The sequence below is a fragment of the Sinocyclocheilus anshuiensis genome, unplaced genomic scaffold (genome assembly GCF_001515605.1).
Source record: "Sinocyclocheilus anshuiensis isolate Anshui unplaced genomic scaffold, SAMN03320099.WGS_v1.1 scaffold285, whole genome shotgun sequence".
In the NCBI taxonomy this organism is placed as follows: Eukaryota; Metazoa; Chordata; class Actinopteri; order Cypriniformes; family Cyprinidae; genus Sinocyclocheilus; species Sinocyclocheilus anshuiensis.
Genome location: NW_015539825.1, coordinates 195278 through 205038, shown reverse-complemented (window position 1 = coordinate 205038; position 9761 = coordinate 195278). Strand labels below are relative to the sequence as shown.

Below are 9761 nucleotides of genomic sequence, written 5' to 3'. Positions count from 1 at the left end.
AGAAAACGAGTGAATCGTTACTCCCCTGCGTCATTCGCCGGAACGGCTTCCGCATATGACAGATAACGGAAGTGAGAGAAAAGTGTTTATTAAGTTTGAAATATGGATATTTTTCTTACAAAAATGCATGCATTCACTACAGGAGGACTTTATTCACCCCTCGGAGCGGTGTGAGGCACGTTTTATTATGAATGTGTGTGCTTTATTTGACGACTTGTGGACTGTTCAACTGCATCACCCGCTGACTGTAATGATAGAGCTTGGAATAGCCAGGACAATTTTTAATATAACTCCGACTGGATTCGTCTGAAAGAAGAAAGTTATATACACCTAGGATGCTTCGTGGGTAAGTAAAACACAGTCTAATTTTCATTTTTGGGTGAACTAACCCTTTAAAAAATTATTTTTTTACACGGCACCCCTGCTCTCGACAGACGGCACCCCGGTTGGGAAACACTGATCTAGATGACTGGCACCTGCATCCATTGTTTTTTTTTTTTGTAAAAACAATCAAATATATTATTATTTATTAGATAACTGAATCAGGTTGGTTGATTATATTGTTTCTATAAAATATTAGACGATTTTTGGTTTTATAATTACTTGGTACCATTGTTTGATATTTGTGACAACAAAGGATTAAGACAAAAATAGGGCATTGTGTGTTTGTGGTGAAGGAATGTGTTGCCCCAGTGTCGCGCATGGTCTCGTACCCATGCTTCATCTCCAAGATACAGAGAAATCCGTCTGAAAGAACATCGAAAGATGCGTAAAAAGTTAAACTGAGTTTCTTTCGACTCTCTTTGATACGTTTTAGACACACTTGACTGTGTCAAATCACTCACTGGCCTGTGGGAACGACACAACACTCGTAAAAGTATTTATGGAGCTTCTGCTTTTCAGTTAAGCATAATTATTGCCTATTTAAAACACTTTACATGCATCATAAAATTAGACTTACCTTTGTTCCAATGACAAGTGGCAAAGGAAGGAGAAGAAACGGGGTACAAAAGAGAATCAGTCCATTTTTCATCCACCATACATGTTTCAGTATATGTGAAACCATCATTTTCGGCTTATGATAACTTCACAAAGAAAAGTCCAAAACGGGGGGAAACTGCGCAAAACTTGTATGTTCTGATCTGTAGACAGTGCATGGGTTCGCACTCTGTCACTATCTTTCTCTCTCTCACCACACACTCACTCACTCGCACTCAGCGCTGCACACATTGGAGTGCATAATTAAGCGCGTGCAAGATTTGTACCTTGCCATTTTCAGTTATTAAATATTAACCTGTGAATTTCATCACCAAAGATTTGTCAGCATACTTACTTGTCACTTTAATGTATTTGCTTTTTGGAAATGCAGTCACATATGTCGATCTAGGTTTTTTCATAATAGGCCACTGACAAACAATTTATAGAGCAGCCCAGTCGTCTTGGATTGTCCAAATTACTCATTTAAAAATATATTAGTCTACATTTATATACAGGATGTAAATGATTCAATGACTTTCATGAGGGTCAAAGTTTTAAAGGGGTCATATGATGTGATTTCAAGTTTTCCTTTCTCTTTGGAGTGTTACAAGCTGTTCGTGAATGGATAAGATCCCTAAAGTTGCAAAGACTAAAGTCTCAAACCCAAAGAGATATATTTTATAAAAGTTAAGACTGGTCCACGCCCTCCTAAAATGCCTCGTTTAAACATGCCCCCACATGTCTGCATCACGATGTGGGAAGATTTGCATAACGCCGCCCAAATGTTCACACAAACTTTGGAAAAATCGACGCATTTCAGAAAGGCGGGGCTTAGAGGAGCAACAATAATGTACAGTATGTGGAAAATTATTATTTTTTTTTTTACCTTAAACCGCATAAACACATTGCATTACACCAAATACACAAAATAATGTTCTTTTTAGCAACGTCAAATGACCCTTTTAACTTCAAAAATACTTATTAACCTTTAAGATATTTAGAGACCTCATTTATCCTCTAGTCCAAGGATTTCCAGCTTTTACAGACCCATGGACCCTCAGTTAGACTCACAGTCAACCCAGAGACCTCCCTATACATTCCTTGATTCTTGATAACACTTTATAATAACTTTTGTTAAGAACATGAACATTAACAGAAATGTCAAGAAAAGTTCTCACAAAGTTCTTCAAAAACAAGGGACCAGCACAGCCTGAAGGAACTAAGGTGAGATTGGATGGGGAAGAGCTAGGAGAAGACAAGAATGAGCTCTTGTCTGAGTAGCTGAATGGCAGAGAGATAAACAGTGGGTACACACTGCAGCCTTTGCTGAAACTACACAGAACCAGCAGGGAGCCAGACTCACAGACCTGCTGAGAGACTAACAAAAGTTCTCTGTGTGAGGGTGAGGATGAGGTTTCCTTAAATCATCACTAATTTGTGGGAAATTCTGATGAACCCATGGTTTTGTGTTGCAGGTGAACTTTTTGCTGCTGCTATAGGCTGTAAAAACAATAAAAAAAAATAGAGAATAATCAATAACCAGATTGAATACAACAGTCATAAAGGGATTATGAAGTGATTAAACTTGACTTTGGACAGCTTTGATTTATTTCCCAATGGTCACAAAGGAAAAACAAGGACATCTTCATGTTTTATAGTTTTACGGCATGGAATTGTGAAACATTAAACAGACAATCCCAAAACAATACAAAGTACAATGTAATGTCAAAAAAAAGAACACTAATCCAAGTCTCTTTTGGGTTAGTGTTGCACATGTTTTTTGATCATTTGCACAGTTTGTTTGCTCATTCTTCTTGTCAGAATTTGTTCAGCTGCTCTGTACCTGGAATTCTCAAAATTAAAAAAAATAAGTTTCTAGTATATAATATAAAATGTATTTGTAACACTGTACAATACACTCTAAACAAAAATGGTGTTAAAAGTGGTTAATTGGCTTGTAATCACAAGGGAACCAATTTAAGTGCTATATAGCACCTGTCTTTATACAGCACCTTTATCAAATGGTGCTATGTAGAACCATAAGAGGAACCCCATTGTAAATTTTAGATATGTTACTCCACTCTCATATATTTGCTATGAATGGGAATTTACTATGAATGGAGGGTTTCATTTGTTAACAGTTAGGTAATGTTAGTTAATACATAGTGTAACAAATTATTGCTCATTATTAAAATGTTAAGCATTAACTAAAGCTGACTAATGGGACCTTATTGTAAATGTTATCAATATATTTACAATATATTTTTAGTAGTTGCATAAACTGATGAAACGTATATCTTGCAAGGTAAGTATCGTTGGATAAAATCATCTGTCAAATACATAAATGTAAGATGTAAAATATTTTGTATCAACATTGTGTCAGCATCTTGTATCAACTGCAGCAAAAGAAACAAAAGGAAAAAAAAGTAAAGTAAAGTTTAAAAAGGAAATAGTTGTTTACAATTCGGAGTTAAGAAGGTGTATTTTATTAAACTAGTCTAGAAGAGGAGTCTAGAATTTAAAGGTTTTACACATATAGCCTATATGTTACAGACAAATAGATTTTTGGAGCAGGATGAGAACACCTGGTGAACACCAGCATTTCTTAGAATGCTTTTTACCTGTTGAATTTCTTTGAGTGGCATCAAAATTATTTGACTTGTACAGACTACTGTTCCAATTCTTGTATGTGTAACTGATTATGATGATAAGATGGTAGACACGAATACCATGATTCTCACTCGATGTAATACTGCAAGCCAATCCACGGTATAACTTGTGTACAAGCATGTATGTACCTTAAAAGACCCGTATGCAGACAGGGGCAGTCTGCCTTCTGGACACGTGCTCCCACGTCTTCACGCATCTATTTATTTAGCTGTGGCTCCCCCTAGAGTCAAACATAGAGAATAACATTTTCAATGACACATACTCTCTAAAGCAGAGGTGCCCAAACTCGGTCCTGGTGGGCCGATGTCCTGCAGAGTTTAGCTCCAACCTGCCTCAACACACCTGCCTGGAGGTTTCTAGTATGCCTAGTAAGAGCTTGATTAGCTGGTTCAGGTGTGTCTAATTGGGGTTGGATCTAAACTCTGCAGGACACTGGCCCTCCAGGACCGAGTTTGGGCACCCCTGCTCTAAAGCATCTACCCAAAATCATGCAGCTATTGAGCATTACTGCTATCGGTGTTATTGGGCATTAGTTCCACTATTGTTGTTTGGTGGGCTTTGAAAGTGACCTGTTTTTGACAACAATGTTCATTTCACATCAAATATCATAACAAAAATCATAAGAGAGGCTAGCCAAGGATATTCTCTTATTTAGTTAGGTAAAGTATAATATTAGGTCTATATGTTTTAAATTGTAATATAGTTGTGAAAATCTCATATTAGATCATAAATTGATAATTGCAATTCTTTATATAACTACTAAAAGTTAAGAATAATTTATTAACCATGACTGACTTTTTTTGTAGGTTGAGGCCTCATTTTGAATTAGTACGATGGGCATTGAGTCTAAAGGGAGGGAGTAAGGATTCAAGGTTTTGCGTAGGTGGAGAGCTGGAACAGTACAGGGTACACTGGACAAATAAAGTCCATTTAAGGCTTTTGAAACTACTTTCAAACATGATATATTCTAGTAGTACAATTGTTATAGCAGGATATAATAACATCCTAGAAACTTGGCAATAAATGGTTTGTCTCTTCACAGTATTAGATATGCATAATTACACCAAAGCTCATCAAAGTTAGATAGTCAGAGAGTCTATTTATATAATTTTGATAATTAAATAATTTTTGTTTATTAGTTTATTGTTCATGGTCATGGTATGTACAGGTAATTCAGTGCAATACCTAATTTTGTTTGTTAATTCTTTTTCATGTAAATGAAAATATTATTAATTTTAATATTGTTTATGTCCTTGGAACAACAAACAACTTAATTATTGTTTGTACTTTTTCACATTTATTAAAGTTTTGGATAACCTAAATAATATCTGTTTTGGTGGTGATCCATTGGGCATCTTGACCCTGGATCACATATATTAATATTTACATTTAAAACTAAATGGTGACACAAGTCAGTGGATGATGAAACATTAACCAACAGCACAGTGTCTGAGAGCATTCTACTCTAGTCATCTGTTCTGGATCTACATCATTCACTCACCCTGTATTTATCACCTCTTTATTGTCAAAATTTTGGTTAGGTAAGTTTATCTGTTTTTATCTTTGTCTCTTCTGTATCTGTTGCATTTCTAGGCTGGGACAGTCAACAGCCATGGGAAATGTGAGGGGGGATTTTTTTTTTTTGCATAACACATTTTATGAAATTATCTCAAATTAGTATTTTTTTTTTCTTTTAGAATTTACAAAAAAAGTGTCAACATTTAAAAGCTTTAACATTTAAATTGTAGTAGTATGATTTTTTTGTGCTGTATTTTTGAAAACACATTTTTGTATTTTATGAAGATATTTATAGTCTATATCTAAGACAACTGACAGAATGAAACAAACATTGACACGTTAGTTCTGAATTTTGCAAGCAAAATGAAAATAGTATCTTATATTTTAATATTATATAGATGTATATATGTGCTATTGGGTTGTCTCTGAGGAACTTTTATGGGCTGTCAAAAAGTATAAATCATAAAAAAATATATAAAAACATAGTCTGCCATAAGAAACTCTCTAAACATTACACTAGTAGCAAATGTTGGCATAAAAAACAAAAGCAGCTAAATAAACCATCAAATAATAACAATGCGATCACATAATTTATTCACGTCGCTATACATGATGAAAACCTAAATGTCAACTTTGTACAGTTAATCTGTAAATATACAAGAAATTACTGGAATGCAGAATCATATGCACAATGCAGAATGTTGTTACGTCAAAATAAATAAATAAATCATGGTATATAGTTGTATCACTTAATTGTGTACATGTTAAATTTTGTAACACTTTGCAATAAGTTTTGATTTGTTAATATTAGTTAACATTAACTAATGAGCAATAATTAACTAATAACAATAACAACATGTATTAGTGTTAATTTAATATTTACTAATACATTTAAAAATAATTAAAATGTGTATGTGTTAGCATTAGTTAATGCACAATGAACTAACATGCATTATATACTAACACTGACAAAGATTATTAAATGTTAAAAGACAAAAATAATAAATAATAATAAAGTAATAATAAACTAAAATCTACTAATATATGTAAATATACATATATTACATTTAGTTAATGTTTATCCATATAGTTAATACATTAACAAATGGTAACAAATAAGACCTTATTCTAAAGTGTTACCAAACCTTTTTACAGTAATTTGTGGGTTACTTTAAATTGTAGGGGATGAGATCTTTACCTTTGTACACATTTGGCTATCCCTCAATACCTTGTGAAAAGCTGAAATCACACATAATGGTGTTCTAAAGTCATACTTTAGAATAACATGGAACATCACCTTAATTATTAATTATTAAGACAATAATGAAATAAGTATCTGTACAAATATTTGAAGCTGTACTATTATATGATCTGTTTTATGTGTTCCAGGCTGACAGTAAGAACATGAAGCACTGTCTTATAGTGCTTATAATGCTCTGTTTCTTTAGGGTTGGACTGTTGGTAAGAAACTATGAGATACTACATTTTTTTCTCCAAATCTTGATCATCCACGTTGTTTGTTTCAAAAATACCACTCTAGCTCATTTCTAAAAAGGGCAGTCTTTTTATGATAATTTCTGCCACTCTTATTTCAGGCATCTAATGAAACAGATGATGGCAAAGTGAATTGCAATGATGTCTTAAGCCTGGAGGCTCAGCGATCAGTTGGTGGTGCAGTGGCTAAACTGGGATTGGCGCTTTTAGAAAAAATACAGCCCAAGTCTGAGCAACCAAACATAATCATATCTCCTCTCAGTGTTTCTCTTGCACTTGCCGAGCTCGCTTTGGGTGAGCGTTCTGCAATTAATCATACGGAAGTGTGAATATATACCAGTTATATAGTTTTTGTATATGTGTATATACGTTTTAAATCATTAGGTGCAAGGAACAAGACAGAAGAGAAGTTGTTGGAAGTCCTTCAAGCAAAAGAGCTGCCAAATTTTCATGAAACCTTAAGCTGTCTCCAAGAACAACTAACTGCCAAGGCTGTCAAGATGGCATCTCGTCTCTACCTCATACCAGGTAAGGAACTCATGGCATTTTGTTTGATCACGGTAAACCTGACAACTGGAAGATCCTTTTGAGCTTGAGGTTCAGGACAAACCATTTGTTGACTTACGTTAAATGTTAGTTTTGTTGAGGTTACTTGTGCTTTTTGTAGATTTTGTAGTTGCTGTTTTCTTTGTGAAGATGTTAGGGTGAACCAGGACTTTGTGGACAGAGCTTTGAACCTGTACAAATCCGAACCTGCACATCTAACCTCCGTTGAGGAAGTCAATCATTGGGTAGAGGAAGCCACCAAAGGTCACATAACCAACTTTATGTCCAGTCTCCCACCTAATGTTGTTCTAATGCTGATAAACGCCATTCATTTTAAAGGTTGGTCTGCATTTCAGCTGTCATAACTTAGAGAAGATAAGAAAACCTTTTTACTTTGAAAAATAACACATCAAAAAACATTTATTTGAAAATAATGAGTAGGATGTCTGCACTCACATGTATTCAGGTTTTTTTTTACCTTGATGTTTTTAATTTTAGAATTAAATTTTTTAATTACTTTTTGGAAGACGTAAAAAAAAAATTGTCTGGGTGATTTAATTGTTCTTGTACCAGAAGTGTCACTATGGTTTCTGGGCCCCCCTAACACCTGAACAGCATACTGACTCAGGCCCCCCTCGGTACAATCATTACATTTTAAAATAAATTTTGAATTTGAAAATAAAGATGGTTACACCACATGATATTTTACAGTCAATCAAATTTGACTTTTTAAAAGACCATGTGAAATAATTTTCAAGAATTTAACAGATGTTTTAATTTATATATTTCCTTTTGTATATAGTGGATACTTTTATTATTCGCTGACCCCATAATTTATAAAGCTGTGGAAATCTTTGTAAATAAGTAAATGATTAATTAAGTAAATAAACGTCCCTTTTTAGGAGAGTGGCAATCCCGTTTTGATTCCAAGTTCACTGTGAAGGATATTTTCTACATTGACAAAAAAACCTCTGTAAAAGTGGACATGATGATGGGATCCAAATATCCACTTAGCATGTTCATAGATAGAAAAGACGGTACTCAGGTAATCTAGCTGTTTATAATTAATCATAATTTTACATTTACATTTACCCAAAAGCCTGTAGATAATTTTGATTTGGTTTGATATTCTTCCATGCTGCCCTAAGGTTGCAAGGTTCCCTTTTCAAGGAAATATGAGTCTTCTGGTGGTAATGCCAGTGCCATCCCATGGAAATCTGTCAAACGCGGCTTCCAAGCTCAACATATCAGACATGTATCAACATTTTCAAAGTGAGAAGTCCATGCATGTAAAACTACCTAAATTCAAATTACAGTACCAGCAGGATATGCGACAAGCACTCACAAGCATGGGTAAGATTAAAAAAGAGTTTATATCTACATGTTCTCAAATGACTTGTGGCTGTGAATCCCATCATGTGGTGAAATCTGCCCTTATAAGTGGATGTCCTTTGGTCAACATGCAGTCGATCAATGCTTTTGTGAAGTGAGAGTTAATAATTCAGTAAGACAGAACTGTCGCACACATTCTCATCTCTTTCATTCAGGTTTAGACTTGCTGTTTACTGGGCCTGATTTATCCAGAATCTCACCAGGCCCGATAGTGGTTTCAGGCGTACAACATACCTCAAGCATGGAGCTGAGCGAGGAGGGGGCCGAGGCTTCAGCTGCAACCTCTGTTACTCTTGTGCGCACCGTTCCTACTTTTGCAGTCAACATGCCATTCATCTTCGCACTGGTGGATGATGCCTCTTACATGCCTCTCTTCCTGGGTATGGTCACCAACCCCAACCCTGGAGCGACAACGGAACTAAGCGATGATCCAAAAACTGAAACTCAAAGCATCATGAAGCCAAGCAAAGTGCCTCAGAACGATGGGACACTGAATGATAGTCCACATATGGAAAACATGCTAAGTTACATGTTGAATATGTGGAAGGAAACAGAGTTCCTCAGACATCAGGAGATGGAGGATGGGAACTAAAAGGAGAAGATGGAACTGTCCATATTACAGTACATATTTAGCAAACTGTAATTAAAAATGTAGGGTGTTGATGTTCATGGCCTGCTCTTGATTGATGGATGTCATATTAGTTTGACATGAATGAGTCTGTTCAATGGCATCCACCCTGACTAATGTTTATGTAACAGATAATATACAGTCAGCTGGTTACTACTGCAAAATCAAAATCATTTTGCAATAATGATTGGTCAACTATACATTTTCTCAGGTATTACACAGCTACTTGCCAAATAAATAAATATATGAACATGAAAAGTTGATTTGAGTAGAAATTATTTTATAGCGTCATAACGCTGAAGAAGGTTAGTATTTAGAAATATTTGACCACTGAATGCCACAACTGACCAATCAAAATCAAGTATTCTACGAAGCTGTGTAATAAATATGCACCACCTGACCATTCAAAACTTAACAAAAGTAATATAATAGTGTTTTTTTTTTCAATGATTAAGACCTTTCACTTCTTACAAATGTTGTATCTTTCTCCGTTTTTCCTCAAGAGTCTTTTGTAGAATTGCATGTTCTTCTTCCA

The 9761-nt window shown here is 34.9% G+C and overlaps 2 protein-coding genes across 3 annotated transcripts in view; one reads left to right on the top strand and one right to left on the bottom strand.

Annotated features, from left to right (window-relative positions):
* LOC107684204 (solute carrier family 13 member 5-like) overlaps positions 1 to 1215 on the bottom strand; it is a 26615-nt gene extending 25400 nt beyond the window's left edge. For both annotated transcript variants that reach the window (XM_016480415.1, XM_016480416.1), the window contains exon 1: positions 962 to 1215. In XM_016480415.1, the coding sequence (XP_016335901.1) occupies positions 962 to 1069 (108 nt within the window). In that variant the 5' untranslated portion in view covers positions 1070 to 1215. The remainder of the gene's footprint in view (positions 1 to 961) is intronic.
* A 3869-nt stretch (positions 1216 to 5084) lies between these two features.
* LOC107684202 (alpha-2-antiplasmin-like) lies at positions 5085 to 9484 on the top strand. The gene is made up of 8 exons (XM_016480414.1): positions 5085 to 5189; positions 6556 to 6627; positions 6762 to 6954; positions 7045 to 7188; positions 7357 to 7545; positions 8109 to 8251; positions 8355 to 8559; positions 8754 to 9484. Exons 2-8 carry the CDS (start codon positions 6571 to 6573, stop codon positions 9188 to 9190), a joined length of 1368 nt encoding a protein of 455 aa, XP_016335900.1. The 5' UTR covers positions 5085 to 5189; positions 6556 to 6570; the 3' UTR covers positions 9191 to 9484.
* The last annotated feature ends 277 nt before the right edge of the window (positions 9485 to 9761 follow it).

Bases quoted from the DNA above. Each gene is read 5' to 3' on its own strand.
- LOC107684202 (XM_016480414.1), top strand. From the start codon at position 6,571: ATGAAGCACTGTCTTATAGTGCTTATAATGCTCTGTTTCTTTAGGGTT. The intron at 7,189-7,356 runs GTAAGGAACTCA...TTCTTTGTGAAG, and splicing joins TCGTCTCTACCTCATACCAG to ATGTTAGGGTGAACCAGGAC. The intron at 8,252-8,354 runs GTAATCTAGCTG...TGCTGCCCTAAG, and splicing joins ATAGAAAAGACGGTACTCAG to GTTGCAAGGTTCCCTTTTCA.